At 39.5% G+C, this 19,517-nt stretch overlaps 1 protein-coding gene across 4 annotated transcripts in view; it reads left to right on the top strand.

Moving 5' to 3' along the window:
- Positions 1–19,517, top strand: part of PRKN (parkin RBR E3 ubiquitin protein ligase) — a 618,246-nt gene that overhangs the window by 214,408 nt on the left and 384,321 nt on the right. For all 4 annotated transcript variants that reach the window (XM_083496542.1, XM_083496543.1, XM_083496541.1 and 1 more), the window contains exon 4: positions 11,277–11,395. In XM_083496542.1, the coding sequence (XP_083352668.1) occupies positions 11,277–11,395 (119 nt within the window). The remainder of the gene's footprint in view (positions 1–11,276; positions 11,396–19,517) is intronic.

Here is a 19,517-nt window from a genome sequence, read left to right as displayed (position 1 = left end):
AGCTTGTGGTCCACCACAACCCAGATGTCCACCATCCTATATATGTGCATCTGGTTCTTCCTGCCTAAGTGCAGAACCTTACATTTGTTCCTATTGAAATTCATTTTATTAGCTTGTGCCCAGCTCTCCAATCTGTTAAGGTCATTTTGAATTCTGATTCTGTTTTCTGCGGCACTAGCTACCCATCCCAGTTTGGTGTCATCTGCAAATTTGATGAGCATCCCCTCAACTCCTCCATCCCAGTTATTTATAAAGATGTTGAACAACAACAGACCCTGGACAGAACCCTGCAGCACCCCACTTGTCACATTTTTCCAGGATGACAAGGAAACATTAATGAGTACTCTTTGAGTTTGGTCAGTCAACCAACTACAAATCCACCTAACAGTTGCCTCGTTCAACCCACATTTTACCAGCTTCCTTGCAAGAATATCATGGGTAGTGATGTTAAATTCTTGAGAATAATCTTTTGGAGAATATTCTCGATTAATGGGAATATTAGAGAATTTTCATTTAAAATAGGAGAATATTTTAATGCATTGAAAATGATATAATTTTAATGGTCACAACTGGACCCAATGGTCAGGGGTCCCGTAACCTTTACCTTTAAACTTGTTCAGATGGCAACCAAAAACTGTATAGATACTTTTATTCAATGGGGCAATGTAGTGAATTTTTTCTACCAAATATGAAATTGAAAATTCAGTGTGAATGACTCACATTAATCACTAAGCCTGCCACTAACCGTATAGTTACCATCAATTTTGAATTCTAATTATGTTGTGTATGTATGAAATGTAGCTTTTAAAGTAAAAGGGATATAAAAAAAAACCTCAGGCCCACTACATGAGTACGTTCTTTAATAAGCATATCTACATGGTACAGTATTTTCAGTGCAGCACTAATACAATCAATATAATCAATATAATCAATATAAAGTTTAAAATGAATGCTATTATTTCTAGAAAATAAAACACAAATAATCTGTAATGACAAGTTACATAACATCAGAAATGCAAATTACTGTCTGCTTAGACAAGTAAGGCAACACACTTTTAAATTATAACTGATAAATTGTCACAAGAAAGAATTTATTAAAAAAATAGGCTTTAAGTAACAAGTCTCAAAATTATAAATTTATATTGACTCCTCAAACATCTTAAGAGGATGAGTCACCATCTTCGTCTCCACTGGTAACAGAGCTTTCAAGTCCACACTGATCATCTGGGAGATCATAGAACGAAGTTGATGGTTGTGTAAAATTCAATGAGCGTGTTAGAAGCTGTGTTTTCTTCTCTTCTACGAGTTATGAGCTACATATGTAAGCTTTTCTGCTCTGTCTACAGTAAGCCTATTCCTTTTTGCTGAATGAATAACTCCATAAGTACTGAAGCTACGTTCTGTTGCAGCTGTCGTTAGTGGCATATTTAAAATGTCCTTAGCCACTCTGCTAAGCTTTGAGCCAAAGCATGTTCCCTTCCACCAAACAACTGCATCCACTTTTTCGACCAACTTCAATACATATGACTTGCTAAAAAAATCTTCTTTAGCACGATATGCTGCCAGCTCAGCCAAAATATCTTGTGCATCATTTGGTGCACCTGCTGATATTTTGAGATCAATGAACTCGGTACCTTGAATTTGTTCATCTCGTGATAAATGAATGCCATTATACTTGGCATCAAGTTTATTTGCAGCAAAGTGGATTATGCTTACACATAATTGTATAGACCTAGGTATTAAGGCTACTTTCTGTAAAAAACCCCACACCGTATGGCCAAGGGTATAGAATTGCTAAGAATAAGGTCGCACCAAAATAGAAAAAAAGGTATTACATATAGTTGAAGTACATGGATTTCCTCCTTAATTGGAAGAAACCTTTGGCTGGTGAGACCCCCGAAATAAATAAATAGTAACTAGGAATCATGTTTGAATTTTATTGGTGGTAGTTGATTACCCTAATTCCAGAAGGTAAGCTTTTTGTGGAGGCATCTGAAAAGACAGAAGGTGGTATGCTGGCCTGTGAATACATTCTAAGTGTGATGAATGAATGCAAATAGTTCTATATTCATGCCAGAGGTGCACTAATATGCTCAAAGTAAATTGCTAAAATTAATGAAATAACGTTTTCTTCTGCCTGAATTTGACATGCTGACATCTGTTAGGTGCTTTATATAGACAGATATATGACTTTGGCTTCATGTCAACATGTCCTTTCTGGATGAGGCACCAATATGATTAAATAAGATACCAGCAGATACTTTTCTTGTGCTGCTATGTTTACTCCACGCTAGATCGTATTCCCTTCATCTTACCATAAGTACACTTTCTTTTGTTTATGCACACACTTGTTGTGTTGATTTTTACAGATAAAAGCATGACCTGGTGATGCTGAGATGCAGTAGTTAAACAAAGTTGCATTGACAAGATTGAGCTGCTCAAAGTTTATTTTAGTAATGTAACAGAACCTGAAATAAACCGACCAGGAAGCTGAAGAGTACATCACTTTTGGTATTTAGTTGTGACTTGTCCTGAGTGAAGGGTGTGTTAATAGTAGTAGTAATAGTAGTAGTAGTAGCAGAAGTATGTAATAAGTAGTAGTAATAATACATCTGTGTGAGCTGTGTACATTGAAACACTTTCATATACACATCTCTCTGATTTGATCTAGTTACTTTTATTCTGCTCCACCACCAAAGAGCTCAGACAGGCCTCATACCAGCACCTGGTATCCTCAAGAAACAGACAGACCAATGGCCTTATTGGAGCCCATTGGTGCTGATATATAGACTGTGTAGTGAATAATGCCACATCAGGGTCACTATGGGAATTTTAAAATTTAAAATCATAAAGTAACTTACCAACGAGCACATTGCTGACTGCCCTCTGAAAGTTGGAGCTGGTCTTTAGCTCAGGGCAACAGACGTGGTTCGATTCCTGCCTATTTTATCCTCAGAAGAACCTGTGAGGTAATTTAGGCTGAGAGACACTGACAAGCTCATGATCACCCAGACAACCTCAGCTCCTTCAAGAAGAAATTGGGTATAAATGTGATGAAGAAAATGAATGTGTTTTTAAAAAAAACATTTGGGGGGAAAATCATTTTGTTTACTGTTGTAACTAAGAGAGTCCTGGAAATTCAGTAATGAGACTCTGTGGCTATGAGTTTTGTTCCTGATCTAAAGAGACATTGGTACTGAGGGAGACTGAAGAGAACACACACACACACACACACACACACACACACACACACACAGTGGGACCATAGATTTACTTCTGGGATATATGCTACTAAGCAACTTATCCAAATGTGGATTTTTACTCAGAACTGACAAGGTTACGTGTAAAAGATGGTGTCATCCTCTTCCCCTCGTCACGTGAGCTCTTTCCTGACATTCATTTCTCCTACTTCTTTGGTCTGTGGTCTGTGGGTTTAAGTTTTGATCAAACAGGTAAATAATACAAATAATGAAGCCAACTCAGCAGAACAGTGTTTACCCTAACCCAAATCATTATATTTACAAAATAAGGAATTTTCTTTCTGTTTTTGAAAGATGTACAAAGGGATTGCTGTGAAGGAAATGATTTGCATTTATGCAACTCTGTAAAATTCAAATTTAGTCAGCCGAAGGATGGGGGAGGCTGGGGGTGGGGGGAGGTAGCCAACAGCAGTTGGAAGTAAATGGGATGAACAATCTGGATTCAAAAATGAAATTAGCCATGTGCATCAGAAACCAGCTGTTAGTTTCAGACTGAATAAATACAGCCCCAAACAGAGATTCAACATTTTCTAGCCAGTAACTGAGGTATTTGTACAATTCTTTCTCAGAAGTTTTAAAAACTAAATAGTTGGAGATGTGTTTTCTCTCATGGCTCTCATGTGTGCTTCGACCATATGAACCAAATAAAAGCTGGCTGAGGCTTGTTTATTGTTTAAATGATACCCACTTTTAACAGTGATCATTAATAGAATATTGTTAATTACTGTACTTCAAAAGGAATGTTGGAATTATTTTAAAGTCATGGTGCTGTTAATAACTTGGAATCATGTGATACTTTGATTTAACAGCCGTCTCAGCATATGGTTTGCAACAATTTCTTAAATTAATTATATACCCATTCAAAAATAGTATACATTCTTACATATTTAATGTTACATTTAAAAAACAAAATAGAACTATGGAGACTCTGTGGGTGCAAAAACCAACAACCCCCAAACCAAACCAAAAACAGACGCAGTGGGTGCTAAACAGAAAAAAGAAAAAGTATTCCAATCTGATGCCAAGATCCGTGCATTCAGATTATATTAGATATATTTGCATAGAATATGTGGAGTCTGAAAGATGGTAGGAAGGCAAGGAAGAATGCAATGCAAGAGACTCACCATTTAGTCCCTTGGAAAGGGCTGAAATTAGACCCCTGCACTGGGTTGACAACAATTTTTCTACAGGGATGGGGTTGGCGTTATTCTCCTTCTGGCCACACATTTAAAGCATTGAGTTGTGGAGTCTCCTGCTCCATTTAATTTGGATGAATTGTGCAAATTGGGCATCCCCAAGGATCCCTGTTATCACAATGCCTTATATATAACGTGATGGGGAGAACGTAAAAAAAATCCCTGCTGGATCAGGCCAGAGGACCATCTAGTCCAACGTCCTGTTCTCACAGTGGCCAACCAAATGCCTCTTCATGCTTGCTAATTCCCACCAATTCGCAGGAGTGTACACGCTTGATCCCTTCACCACAAAATGATCCTAGAAAGATGAGTGTGTGAACATATTTTTATTATTTATTGAATTTATATACCACCCTATACCCGGAGGTATAGGGTATAGGGTATAGGGTGGTACATACATAGAGGTAACAGAGTCTAAACCTAATTCTTCAACAGGAGACCTTACCTGCACAAGGTCATCTTTGGTTCTGTGATCTTTCACAAACTTGCCTGTGCCAAGATAGTCTTGTTTAACAGAAGCTGGAATTCTCTACTATTCCATGCTGCACATTATCAACAAAACACAGTGATATTGATGCATCTACAACATACTGTACACAGATTTTGTATATGTTAAGAGATTTCTGTCTTGCCCTCATCTCCTTCTGATCCAGTTCTATTTTTTAGCTCCTTTGTATATCCAAATCAGATATCAGTCTTTGCTATCAATTGACTGTGGAATGCTTTCTCTAGGGAGGCTTGACTCGGGCCTGTGCTGATGACATTTCGTGTCCAGCCCTTTTTAGTTCCCCAATTCTTTAATACAGACTCCTTTTATCTCCGAGAGGTTCTTATGCTGTTCTTCTTAGATTATGGCTCCTGCTGCTTTTATGTTTTGAAATGCTTTTTATTGCATGTGTTTTATTTTGTGTTGTAAACTGACCTAGGAATTGAAGGGTGGACTCTGCATTTCAATAAAAAAAACCAAGTATCTATCTTTTCCTTTTGCAAGTATATGACATCGTATGAAACAAATAAGTGCTGCTTCTGGCTCTAAAGGCAAATAATTTCTTCTTTATTTAAACACGTAGAAAATGCTTTACTTCCATTTCAGTACATTGTATTTAATTAATCCAGTCAATGAAAAGTTAAGTTTGTTAATATAATGATGCTTTCACCCATCATCTGCTATGGACAGGCTGATTTACCTAGGGATGTTAATGTACCAAATTAAATTACTGGCCTCAGGGAGGATTGGTTTTGAACTCTTTAGTTTAAACAATTGAATCAAATTAGTTTCCTTTGCCATTTTAATACTCATTTTTAAATCAACTCCTCCACTCCCAAAGTTTGACAGCTTGGAAATAACATCCCTGTTACATAGAATAATATATAATCTAGTTCAAACTAGAGCTCATTTGAAAGTTAGCGAAAACTTGCAATTTATTAAGGGCTTTTCCTAATAAATAATTGTTTTAATCATCATGAGGTACTGATGAATACAGTGGTACCTCGGGTTAAGAACTTAATTTGTTCTGGAGGTCCGTTCTTAACCTGAAACTGTTCTTAACCTGAGATACCACTTTAGCTAATGGGGCCTCCCGCTGCGCCACCACCGCTCAATTACTGTTCTCATCCTGAAGCAAAGTTCTTAACCCAAGGTACTATTTCTGGGTTAGCAGAGTCTGTAACCTGAAGCATCTGTAACCTGAAGCGTCTGTAACCCAAGGCACCACTTTAATGCACTGAGGGACAAACTGAATGTTACACTGTAGAAAGTATGAGAATGGTCTGGTAGCATATTCTCCTTTCTTTACGAAGTGTCCATGGGAAGCATTGCTTTGACATGAGCTCTGGACATACATTTGAGAAGTAAACTTGGGTCTAGAATAGATCATTGGTAATCAACTGTGGGTGGGCAGAGGTCTCAGGGGGAAATGGGCTGGTAGGTGAAGGGTTAAGCATCTTCTCTGCTCCTTTTGTTTAAAACACTCACTCTCATGATGCCATGCAACTGAGAAGGGGCAGTCTAAGGTTTAAAATCTGGAGCTGCAGTCACCTGTAATTTGTCCCAGAGAGTGGCCAGAGCCTCACCAGACGGTGTGGATGTTTATTGCATTTTCCCATGTCAGGGTAGGGCTTCCCAGTCTGCTCTGAGCAGATAATTGTGGGGGACCTGTTTCCTGCACAAAACCAGGAAATCTGTAAGTATGGAGTGCTGCAAAAGAGCAATGAAATTTCAGACAAAAATGAATATTACTGTTGCATGTAAACCAGAGTTGTTCTAAATACTGTTTGGGTACAAATGCGCAGCAGGCATGGTCTTCTGTGAGAGAGTTCCATGAGGGATCTTGTCATATAATTGTCTAGTGATGGAGATTGCCCTCTTTTGTCAGATATTCCTTTAGCCACAAAAGCCTTTAGGAGCTTCCATTGTACTCCAGTATCCCTATGTCTAGGACTGTCACTCCTTTACATCTGTCCACTATGAATATTTTCTCTGTACTTGTGCTATTGGTTTTTAGTGTCTAGTGACCAGGATGGGTGATTGTCTTTTATATGTACTATAAGGCATTGAGTTATAAAAAATCTGTCAAATGGAATGGCTGTGTGCTTTGGGTTAAAATGAATCGGGTGTGTTTAATAACAAACACAATGGTTCTTTAACGCCAGTCTTATATATGATTATATACCAGACACACAGGGTTCAGTGTCGCAGTCTTCACTCTGAGAGGATGATCCATGATAAAGCAACTCGTGACGGGACGACGACGAGGAATGAGGCCAGGGAGAGGCTGGCGCTGCAGCAAAAGGCTGCTGAACACGCCCCCTCCGCGGCACCTGGTTGGGTGGCCACCGGGGGGGGGGGCGTGAGCGCCAGCCAGGTGAGCTGGAGGCAGGGGGCGATGCCCCCTGCTGGGCGGTGCTCGGCTCCCACCCACAACCACTCCCCTCTCTTTCAGGGAGGAGAGTCTTTGTTTTCCCATAAAACACAGACTTCCTCTCTCCCTCATGTGAAAAGAAATACTACCTTGTGTATAGCACGTGTCTATGCATGCACACACATTTAGCACCAGAGTTTGCATGTAAAAATAAGATTTTTAGTTTTTAATTGGCCATTGCTGTATTTGCACATTTTAGCAGAGTGCCAGTACTATAAAATATTAATGGAAAACTCCATGAAAATCCTATAGTGCCTGATTGAATGAGGAAAGACAAGGTTGTAAGGTTGATACTGCAGCAGTTCTAGTGATTGCTGGTGCTATGCCATAATTGCAATTTTCTGCATTAATACCACTTCAGAGTTGGTGTTGTGTTTGAGGCAGATTTATTTTCACCTCCTTTTGCCCCTGAAAACAAAGAGAGATAATCTCAATCAAGGCTGTTTGTGAAAAATTAGTCCTAACGATTCTCAGGGAACAGGGGCTGCTAATGTTAGATTAGGATTTGTGCAGCTTCCACGGCATAGTACATTCATGTTATTTTAATTTATTCTGATTGCTCTTGTACTCATTGCTGGAAATATTGCTCTCTACAGAAGCCCAATAACGTGGCTACAGAAGTGTGAGATTGCTACCAGTCCATCTGCATAAAGCAGCAGATGGGTCGCTGGAAATGTCCATTTACTCCCTTCTCAAAGACCTGAGTGCGCCTCCTGTAGTGCTCTCACCATCTAGCAGCTATGCTGTGAGAAAGACAATTGACACGTTATTCCGGATCTCTGCACAGGTCCTGCTTGTTTGCAGGCTTCATCTACCTCTATTCCAGACATATTTCTGCTGTGTTAAGTTTAATGCTTGTGATTTCTTTTTAATAGTATTCATGAAAGAGACTGATGGCGCTGGGGCTTGAGCTTAGCCCAGTGGTAGCCCAGTGTTTTTGTGTAGGATTTTACGACGTACAGTAAATTGGAAATATGCCATAATTCACATATACACCACTCTTATCTTGCACATTATTTTTTTGTCAGAATTCTGCAGCTTATTGACAGTGTCAATAAAACAGTGGCGTTCTGATGGGATAGAAACTACTCAGAAAAAAGAAATAAGAGCGTAGATGTAATATGTACACTATTGACTTAACAAATTCATGGTGCAATCCTATTGTTTACTCAAAAGTAAGTCCTGCTGTGTTCCTAGTAAATTTGTTTAGGATTGCAGCCTAACTTGAGGGAACAAAAATGGAGAGTATTTTGCATGCAAGGATGTGAACATCCATAATACTACCCTTATTGCATGACAAATACTTTTTTAATTCTAAAAGACTGCAATTAATAGTTTTTGTTTGTTTTTTAAAAAATTGTGGTTCCCAAATAAAATGAACACAGTTGCCCCTCCTCATGCCCTCTTTTTATTCCACTGTTCGCTCAACTTAATGGCACCAGTAAATGTAGTTTACACCTTAAGCTACAGGTAAATTAATTACAGTAACTCTGAGCCGGCTCACAACAAGAGCTTACCAGTCATATATTTAATGCTATCACGTTTTAAATTAGTCCAATAAATTGAAAAACCTGTAACTTGTCAACTTTTCTGTTTCATTCTGTGTCTAATGTTGAAAGATTGCCTTTTCATTAAGGAAGCAGTAAATTAACATTTGATAGCCTGACAGCTTTCAGTGCACACAAATGTGATCCTAGCATATTTTGGTGTGCTGAATTAACAGGGCCTGCCTCAGGATTTTGGTTGTCCAAAAGCAAGAATACAATCTTAATCAGCGAAAGGCTAAGCCAGTGGGGCAGGCAGACTAAGATAGTGCCGCTGCCCCCCCCCCCGCCAGCATGACTTGTGAGATCAAACTTAGCTGCATGCAAAATTATTGATTTTAATTTTTAAAAATTCATCTCCAAACTCTTACCATGGTGTAATAATAAAAAATTCCTTCCAGTAGCACCTTAAAGACCAACTAAGTTAGTTCTTGGTATGAGCTTTCGTGTGCATGCACACTTCTTCAGATACACTGCTGGTCACATCTGTTTGGATTCTGTGGCGGAAGCAGTCAATGTACAAGTCCAGTGTGGTATTGCGTCCCTCAGGAGGGGTCCATGTGGAGTCCCTTTTTGTGTAACACTTTTTCGGTGGTAGTTGGTGGTCCGTGTTCTGTTGGGAGGGTGGTTGTTGTTCTCCAGTGGGTTGAGAGGCGTTGTGTTGTGAAGTTGATGTTTGTTCTGATTTGTCTTGTTGTTGTGTGTGTTGAAAATACTCCTTCAGGCGTAAACGGCGGAAAAATGCTTCCAAATCCCCGTAGAATTGAATCATGTGTGGGGATTTGGCAGGGCAGAATGACAGTCCACGTGAAAGGACTGATTCCTCGGCTGGGCTGAGTGCTTGTTGTGAGAGATTGACAATATTGTTGATCTTGTTTTGATTAGTAGCCTGTAGGTTGGAAAGGTTGGAGAGTTTCTTGTTTTTCTGTTTTTTCAGTAGCTCCAGTTGAGAGTGGTAAATGTTTTGTTTTTCCTTTTGAAACTCTTGCCAAGCTTGGTGGTTCCTGATAGAGTTGTCTAGTACAAGGAGTTCCTCCTTTATTAGCTTCTGTTTAGAGTAGAGAACGCTGATCAGATGTTTGAGCAGCTTCTTAGAGAAAGTGTTGCATAGTTTTCTTGCATATTCAGTGGGATATGTGGATTGTAGAGGGTTCTTAATTCTAAGACCCTTGGGTATAATGTCCAGGTTCTTGCATTTAGTAAGAAAGAAGATATCAGTCTGTACCTGTGCAAGTTTCTTGGTGAGGTTGATGGACTTCCATTTCATGCGGCTCAATGTGGTGCCTTCCATGGTTCCAGTAGTAGATAGGTAGCCGTGTTGGTCTGCCATAGTCAAAATAAAAAATTCCTTCCAGTAGCACCTTAAAGACCAACTAAGTTAGTTCTTGGTATGAGCTTTCGTGTGCATGCACACTTCTTCAGATACACTCCAGTGTATCTGAAGAAGTGTGCATGCACACGAAAGCTCATACCAAGAACTAACTTAGTTGGTCTTTAAGGTGCTACTGGAAGGAATTTTTTATTTTGACTATGGCAGACCAACACGGCTACCTATCTACTACATGGTGTAATAAGCAGCCAGCTTCACCAGTGTCCATTATAGTACTGCCCAGAGCCAGAGCCTTGCATGGCTTTGTCCAGCTCCTTTGGGCATCCCCATTGGGCCACTTTGCATCTCAGCCAACAATCCATGCACTACCAAAAACAACATAGAGGGTAATTCTGTAAGTTAGTTCAGCACTGTGTCCATCCAAAAGGAAGATGGAACTGGCCCCTGTCATTCATGTCCTCTTTACCTCCAGGTTGGACTACTATGTAGGGCTACTCTTGAAGACCACCCAGAAACCTCAGTTGGTCCAAAATGTTGCTTTCAGATTGGTAGCAAGGCCTGGCAGTGTGGGTGGCTTTTTTTAGCCGGAATTCACTGAAACTGAGTTCTGGCACCTCTTTGGTGCTTTCTAGCAGCTCTTTAGTTTGGGGCTGTGCGCCAGTGGGCGGCATGGCGCTTGGGACTGCGTAATGCGACAATCGGGTTGTTGTGGCAATCGGGTTGGCCTTTTAAACTGTGTGTGGAAGGGGGTATTTTTATTGTTTGTTATTATGCTAGATCTTTTTGTGCATTTTTTATGTTGTAAACCACTCTGTGATCTTTGGATGAAAGGCAGTATAGATATTTAATAAACAACAGCAACAACAGCTGCCAGGTATACAGAGCAAGAATGTATTTCATCATTCTGTTTTATAAGTTTCTTAAATAGTTGTCTACTTTAATTCCAGTAAATTTGGGGCATTGTAATTCTCTCTGTCTTGATATTATGACAAATTAAGGCTTTGGCTTTTCTTTCTTACAAACAGGTGCTGCTAACTACAACAGGTTTTATGTTTTCTGCAAAAGTTTCTGCCAAGCTGTGAAACCTGGAAAGCTTCGGGTCCGCTGCAAAACTTGCAAACAAGGGACACTGACTCTGGCAAGGGTAGGCAAGCATTTGTATATTTTTCAAAAGCATATGGAGAACTTTGAAGTGATTGGCTAGTAAATATTGTGAAGAAACTCTGAATTTGGTGCATATAATGTTTTGTCTATCATTTGTCTATTTATAACATCCTTCCTAGGGAGGGCCTCCTGGTGGCTTTGTTTTTAGTGTTCATTAGCGAGCAAAACTCTTTCTAAACTCTTTCTTGTGCTCTTGTCCGATTTAGTTAGCTTGTTCAGCTCTGGTTGATGATTGTTCAGTTTCTCATATTTTGTTTCCAGTCTTTGTGATGAGTTTTATTTCCTTTTATTGCTTCTACGTTGTGATTTGGACTGTTGTTGTTTTATTGTAAGCTCTTCTAACCATTTCCTGGTAGGGGGTATAAAACAATATTTTAATGACAACAGCTCTTGTGGAGGTGGTGCTTCCAGGAAAATATAAAGGGATTTGTGATCATATAGCATACAATAGCATCTGGGCAGGCAAGGGGGAAGGGGGCTATAAATATTTTAATAAGGACACCTCGGTGGGTTGTTCTTCCATGAAAACACAAAGAAATTTGTGATCATGTAATATGCCACAGAATCCTGGAAAACAATTAAAGTTTGAGGGTAGGTTGTATATAAGTTACAAACCAGTAATTTTAATTAGATGTTTAAATGATAAAGGTTCTTCACTTCCACACCTATTCCAAAAATAAATCTCACTACAATGGAATATGTGTCACAATAATGAAGAAATAGATCCTCTGAGTATGTGCACAGAGTGTATTTCCATCACCATTAAATCAACTCTAAATTTTACAACTTTCCCCTGCAGAACTGGGTTTGGGAAGCAGGGGAGTTAGTAGGCTCAAGCCTTGGCATCATTTTTCAAAATTAAGCACCACAGTGTTTTCAGAAACAATAAACATCAAAAATTTATTTAAGGCATTTTAATAGGGCTCAGCCTGATTTATGGCACACAGGTGAAGATCACCAGTGGAAAAAACCATAACCACTCTTAAGCAGAATTCAAGAACATTGCTCCTCTTCAGCCAGACCAGCTATTTGGATTTTTTAAAGACTTATTTCTGCTTGAGGAGAAAAGAGAAAACTATGTACTTGTTCATTGCAACCAGACATGGATGCCAGCAGTTTTGTAAGCAAAAGTTAGTGGTCCGAAGCACAAAAGCCTCTCAAGAACTGCTAAGAGACTTCTTTTTGGCCGAATATTCTTATACTTTCTCCTTGTCATTTTCAACCTGCTTCCAATCTTTTGCTTTTTGGGAGGGGAATGCAGCTGCCCTGCTTACTACTCCAGCAAAGGAAAAGGGAGTGGAAATCAAAATGTCTTCATTTGAAAATATTTTAGGACATCTTTCTAAGTACAGTACAGCTCATCCAAGGTGGCTCACATAATAAAAATTCAATGTAATATCTACAAGTTATAAAACAGGACATATAATATGTAGAGGTTTGGTTTCTATGTTTGTTTTTCTAGCACAAGGAATAATATGTCACTATTTAGTGTTGATATTTCCCCTCTGAATTAACAGAACTAGAATTGCTAAAGCTCACAAACGCAGCAGGTGGGATTCAACCGCAGAGTCACATCAGTGGAAGCTTTGCACAAGCACCTCTGCCTGCTCAACCCCTCCTTCCCCCTGAAATTGGCTGTTGTAGGAGAATCCCTAGAACAGCGTGTAAGGAGAAAGGATCATTCTATCCAATGAGCTGCAATGCTTGCACAGACAGAAAGATTGTAGCAGCGCAAGGTTGAATTCTAACTCAGAGGCCAAAATTCAGTTCTGTACATAAAAGTAAAACTGAAAGATGCAGTCTACATTGATTTTCTGTTTCTCTCATAGCTTTCATTGACTGTTTCAACTTTTGTGTATGTTTTGGTAATTAGAGGTTTCCACAACATCCAATACATCTATAGATTTACTGCAATCCTTTGTTATTGGCCTGTTTTCATGCCTAAAACCATCTGCTCAGCAGTTTTGCAATTTGAGTATTGGCTTGGCTTACTTTGAAATTGGCATTTGATTTCTTTTTCTTTTTTGTATTGACTGTGAAGCTGATTATTCCTAAACTCTACATGTAAATATTTCCTCATAAGAAAGGGACCTTTAAAGCAGAGATGGAGGCAAATTTTATCTGGTCTTCATTTCTAAGCTAGTTTGCCTGATCCACATGTCCCGGAATAATACTCAGATCAGAATATAATTTTGGATTTCATGTTCCATTTAGTTTTATGATATAGTTCTTGACTCTAAACATATACTAAAACCTATTTTACAATGTGTATTTTAGGCTAAAGTATGCTTACAGTGTGTACATTAAAATAAAATGAGAATTTAAGTACACGTTTCATTATTATTATTATTATTATTATTATTATTTAAAAATGTTGACAGATTAATGCGGAAACCGGGTGAAATGATCTTATGAGAACATATGAAACTGGTACAGAAGGCAGCCTTCTCCAACCTGGCGCCCTCCAGGTGTTTTGGGCTTTGACCTGCCTGTGGTGGCTGGGGCTGACAGGAGTTAGAGTCCAAAACATCTGGAGGGTGCAAAGTCAAGAGTTCCCCTGAAGAAGGGATCTAGGGAGGATACAGGAAAGCACAAATTGGTTGGCTTAACGTCTGCCCTACCCCCTTGTTAAAGTGGCCTTTAGGGCAGAGCTCCTGTTCCCCAGCCCTATACAATGGCAAGCCCAAAATGCCATACTCAGTTGAGTGCAGCACCTTCTTAACTGATACTGCAGATAGTACCTTTTAAGAGCAGTGTGATGGAGGCTGTGCTGCACATGGGGTATACAATTCAATAAAGATTGGCAGTTTTTTGCACTACAGTCATACCTCGGGTTGAACATGCTTCAAGTTGAGCGTGTTTGAGTTGCGCTCCGTGGCAACCCGGAAATAACGGAGCGTGTTACTTCCGGGTTCCGCCGCTCACGCATGCGCAGACGGTCAAAATGACGTCACGCGCATGCGCAGAAGTGGCGAAAAGGCGTGCGCAGACGTGCCATCGCTAGTTGTGTTTGCTTCTGGATGCGAACGAGGCTCCGGAATGGATCCCGTTTGCATCCTGAGGATTCCACTGTACATGAAAAACCTGCTAGACCTGTTTGACCAGACACAATAGGATCTTACTTATTTGCGCCATCTTTGCCTCAAGTTTTTCTTCTTTTCTTTTTCTTGTTCTTTTTCTGGTAAGCAACATATAACACCTTCTGTGTTTTTAGCTTTTACTACTTTATCTGTAAGCCACCTTGAGTCGCAGTCTGGGAAAAAGATGGGGTATAAGTAAACATAGTAACAAGAACAACAAAACCCCTCCAGTGTCTTGTGCTCACCTTCATGTATGCCACCACAGTACACATTTCTTGTTTCATAGGTAACATGGCAGAACATAAGCCAGCATTTGTTTCAATTATGCTCTTTTATTGGCATGAAAGTAAAACCTGTGTAAAATCCACATAAAATGTTGGGCAGCATTAACTTTCTTAGGCAACTTAATCCCTTTTGGGCTGGTAAGCTGGGAACAGACAACTTAATTGAATTGAACTTCACGAACACGCTCTTTTTCCGGCAGGAAGACTGACATTTTAAACATTCATAAGTAACCTTACTTTAAAACCCTCTTTAACTGTCATGCCTATTTGCATATTATTATTTTAAAATATGTTAGGAATGAATTTAGCATTTACAGAATGAGAGGAAAGCTAAAGAATCTCTTTTTTATACAAGAAAATTATTGATGACTTGAAGGCTGAATTTTATGAGTATTTCATGACTTACTGCTGTATGAGAGATTTGTTTGGAACTGGGTTTCATGATCAGGAAGCATCACTAGCAGTGCAAAGAAAGAGGCACATTAAGAGTCCTGGATTATACCAAGAAATATTGATAGCTCAAGTCTTGCCGAGAGTATCCTCAGACATGCAAAGTTAGTCCAGAAGCAGTAAGTGCAAGTGAGTTTTCCTTCTGGCTTTCAAATGTATTCTTACGTTAAAAACTGTAAAATCATTGTGGCTGGTTTGTGCACTGTGCGCATTATGTGCTGCTCATGTAATGTGTGCTGATGCTTGTTGGTATAAAGGCTGCTTGGTATGGAAAGGCCACTAGGTCCCCCCTTGTGCTCCTTGCCCTCCCTGTCTATCTTGTATATTTGTAAGAAAACAAAACAAAAATTCCTTCCAGTAGCACCTTAGAGACCAGCTAAGTTAGTTCTTGGTTTGAGCTTTCGTGTGCATGCACACTTCTTCAGATACACTGAAACAGAAGTCATCAGACCCTTAATATAGTGAGAGGGTGGGGAGGGGTATTACTCAGAAGGGTGGTGGGAATGGGTGATTGGCTGATAGGTGTGGTAAATCTGTTGACGACTGTTAATGACTGCAATTGGTCTTATAGGAAAAAGCAAGGGGTGAGATGGCTAAAAATAGCTTTATCATGTATAATGAGATAAGAATCCAATGTCTCTATTCAGACCAGGTCTCTCCATGGTTTTAAGTTTGGTAATAAGTTGCAATTCAGCAACTTCTCTTTCCAGTCTATTTCTGAAATTCTTTTGTAACAGATAGTTCGATGTAATGTGTGCTTGTTAAACTGCAGCAGATATTTGTGATAGGGCTAGAATCTTCTATTTGTGTTGATGTGTTGTCTTGATTTTATAGGGTTGTGCCCTTTGGAGTTATAATTGCGCCCAAACAATTGCTAGCTAGCAGCATGATTGTTTAGCCAAATAGTTTTTCTTAACTCAAATACAGCACCAATATGCTTTAAGAGATTTGGGGTGAGGGAAGGAATTAAACCAGAGAAGCTTATTTGTTTCAGATTTGAAAGTTTTCACATCTTTCATCAACTTGATAGAAACGATCATTTACGCTGCTCCTCAACATGACTTAGCCTGTGCTTATAGACTTTTCACACTTCCTTTTCAACAGCACACACTGATTTGTTTCTATATAACACTACGAATTGCAACGCCATAAACACATAGATTGGGAAAAGCTGACTTGCCTGTCACTACCGTTAAAATGTGACAAGCATCAGTAGGAATAGACTAAAGTCTTCTCAGGCATAAGTGTGCCTGTGTGAGCAGCATTGACAAGTTGTTTTGCATATGATATAGCAGCATATGATATATGATATAGCAGCAAGGGTTAAATGTAAAATGAAAATGGAAGAATGTTGGACAAGAAATTCTGGGTGCTGCAGAGCAGGATATTTTGTTTGTAAAGGCTGTTGGTAAAGATGCAGACCTAGGTTATCAAACTAACTGTGGGGAAGGAGATAGGGATTTGATTAGCCACTGTGGGAAACAGGAACATGGATTAGATAGGCCTTTGGACTTTTATCAGCAGGACTCTTCTTGTGTTTTTATGTTCCTGGAGGGAACCTGCGGGACTATGGTGGCAATGCCAAGAGTGATGGAAGTTTTGAAAAAGTAACAGGGCAGTTGCAGTATAACAAGTAACGGGTTTGAGAGGAGAGCAAGTCCCCCAAGACACTTGCTCTCTCATTTTACCCCCCCCCCCGATCTGAAGTACTAACTTTGTAAGTACAGTGGTACCTTGGGTTAAGAACTTAATTCGTTCCAGAGGTCCGTTCTTAACCTGAAACTGTTCTTAACCTGAGGTACCACTTTAGCTAATGGGGCCTCCCACTTCCACCGCACCACCGCCGGAGTAATTTCTGTTCTCATCCTGAAGCAAAGTTCTTAATCCGAGGTACTATTTCTGGGTTAGCGGAGTTTGTAACCTGAAGCGTCTGTAACCCGAGGTAACACTGTAACAACTTGAGGAAGTAACTGATTAATTCACAGTTCCAGTCAATGCATGATGTAGATTCTCTCGGTCTTTCTCTCTCATAAGTGTAGAACTTAGTACCATCCTATGTTTAAAAAAAAAAAAGGTAAAGGACCCCTGGATAGTTAAGTCCAGGAGATTTGGAACATACAAAAGGAACAATTTGTTCACATAGCACATAGTTAAGCAGTTGAATTTGCTACTGCAAGATGCACTGATTGCCAACATGGATGGCTTTAAAAGGAAACTAAACAAATTCATGGAGGATAAGACTGTCAGTGGCTACTAGTCACAATGGCTATGTTCTACCCACTGTTGGAGGCAGTATACCAGACGTGCTCTCCTCCCAGAAAATGTAATACAAAAATTAACAATGACTTAGTTTGTTTCTAAGGTCAGAGAGCTCTTCCTCCGTAGTGGAAAGCCACCAAGAACACCTGTGTGCCCTCAGTGCATTGCTACTGTCTGTTACTCTTTCTCTTCATCTTAAAAGCTGCAGTAAAACACAGGACTCAGCTATACAGCTGCAAATAGAACGTTTTAAATGTGTTGTAAAGTGCAATATACAAATGTGACACTAGATGACGATGGTGAGCTATGGAAAATTCATTTTAAAAAAAGCATTTTCACAGCTTTTTTATATGTGTGTAGATTCCACCACAGTCTCTAAAGTGTTTATGCTTAAGTGAAATTTACATTTGTTGAGTGGTTATGAAGACCACAGTAATGGTGTCTTTATTCAGTTTGTAGAAACCAAAAAATATGAATTCACACAACCAAGTTTTGACTATAATGCAACAATTTTAGTCCAGGTGAACTCAGTGAAAGTTACCTCTGAGTAAACTAGCACTACAAAGGCCTGCCTATTTATCTATACACTCAAAACACATGGCTCTTAAAATGTAAATGAAGCACTTTTTATGTACAATAAATCTTGCAGAGTAAACTATTCAAAAATTACTCAGAAGGGAAATCATTTTTTAAGCAAGAGTTGTACATTTTTGCTTGTAATTCATTAAGTGAGTTGGGTGAGCAAGTCCTATGAATGATTTATCATATGAGGCAGCTGAGTGTAACACTTGGGTGTGAACAAAATTATATACTTAAAAATGTTTCAAAATTTGGACAAATACCAGTTCTTTCAGGCAAAGAGAGAGGGGAGAAAAATGCATTTAGTATTTCACCAGATCATAACATACTGTGAAGAAACCTTTATTGGAAGGAGCTTGGAGCAAGTTTCTCTATGCTAGGTGAGAATTGTCAAAATGGAAGAGGAGAAAAATTAAAGTAGCTAATTTACTTGCAGAATAATTTTTCCAGAAGCAGATAACATTTTGGATCCAGATGACTGGCTATATAAATAAAATATTTTTTAAATAAATGCACAGCCAAGAACAATGATGTGTTGCCTTTTTCTCGTGACTGTCTGAAGAGCGTGCTACCAGTGTTTAAGATCATAGTTCCTAAGCTCACCAGTTTCACTGATAGTTAACTTCTAAAGGAATACTTCGTTCTATTCTGAGGGAGGAAATAAATAGCATTTGTATTTTTTTACTGTAAGTTAGTGTGCTGAGTGCTCAAAACGCCAGCCAAAAATCTGCAGCCACCATCTTCTGCTGGAGTCTAGGGTTACTAGACTCGTGCCTTTAGTGGCTACCTTTAATATACAGAAAAGTAGCATATTGTGCTTTCCCCATCATTTACTCTCCATGCTAAGCTGAGTTTCACTTCTCTGATTGTAGGGACCTGTCAGAGTGGACCATATCATGAGCCATTTGAAGGCTGTCTGCCTCTTTATGATAGATGCAGTCAACACCACCAGCCACTGATATGGCCTCTCCTCTCCTGTTTCCTTCAGAAGCCATTCTGGGATACCAATGAGAGGCTTACTCACAAGGCAGCATCAGGCAGCTCATGAGCCAGCTGAAGGGTTCACAAAGTAAATGGGTTTAATAACCCTGGACAACCTGAGAGAGTACATGAAGTTTCACCAAAGAAGGATAAGGTTGTGAATGGCAACTAGTCTTGAAGGCTGTGCTCTACCTCTACTATGGGAGGCAGTAGGAATACCAGTTACAGGGAATAAGAAATGTGGAGAGTGCTGTTGCACTCTTTCCATAGACATTTTGTTGGCCACTGTGAGAACAGGATGCTAGGCTAGTTGAATCTTTGGTCTGATCCAGCAGGACTCTGATTATGTTCTTATGCAATCCTCTGGATCACCTGAAGATACTATGAAGGAGTCACCCCCAGAATCTAAAGAAAGATCTGCATCCTCAGGCTGGTATAGAAGGGAGCTGATGCCCCTCCCAGTCAGATG

The sequence above is a fragment of the Podarcis liolepis genome, assembly GCF_965112155.1.
Source record: "Podarcis liolepis genome assembly, chromosome: 3".
Lineage (NCBI taxonomy): Eukaryota > Metazoa > Chordata > Lepidosauria > Squamata > Lacertidae > Podarcis > Podarcis liolepis.
Note: the sequence above shows the minus strand (reverse complement) of the source record. Positions and strands in the feature narration are given on the sequence as shown.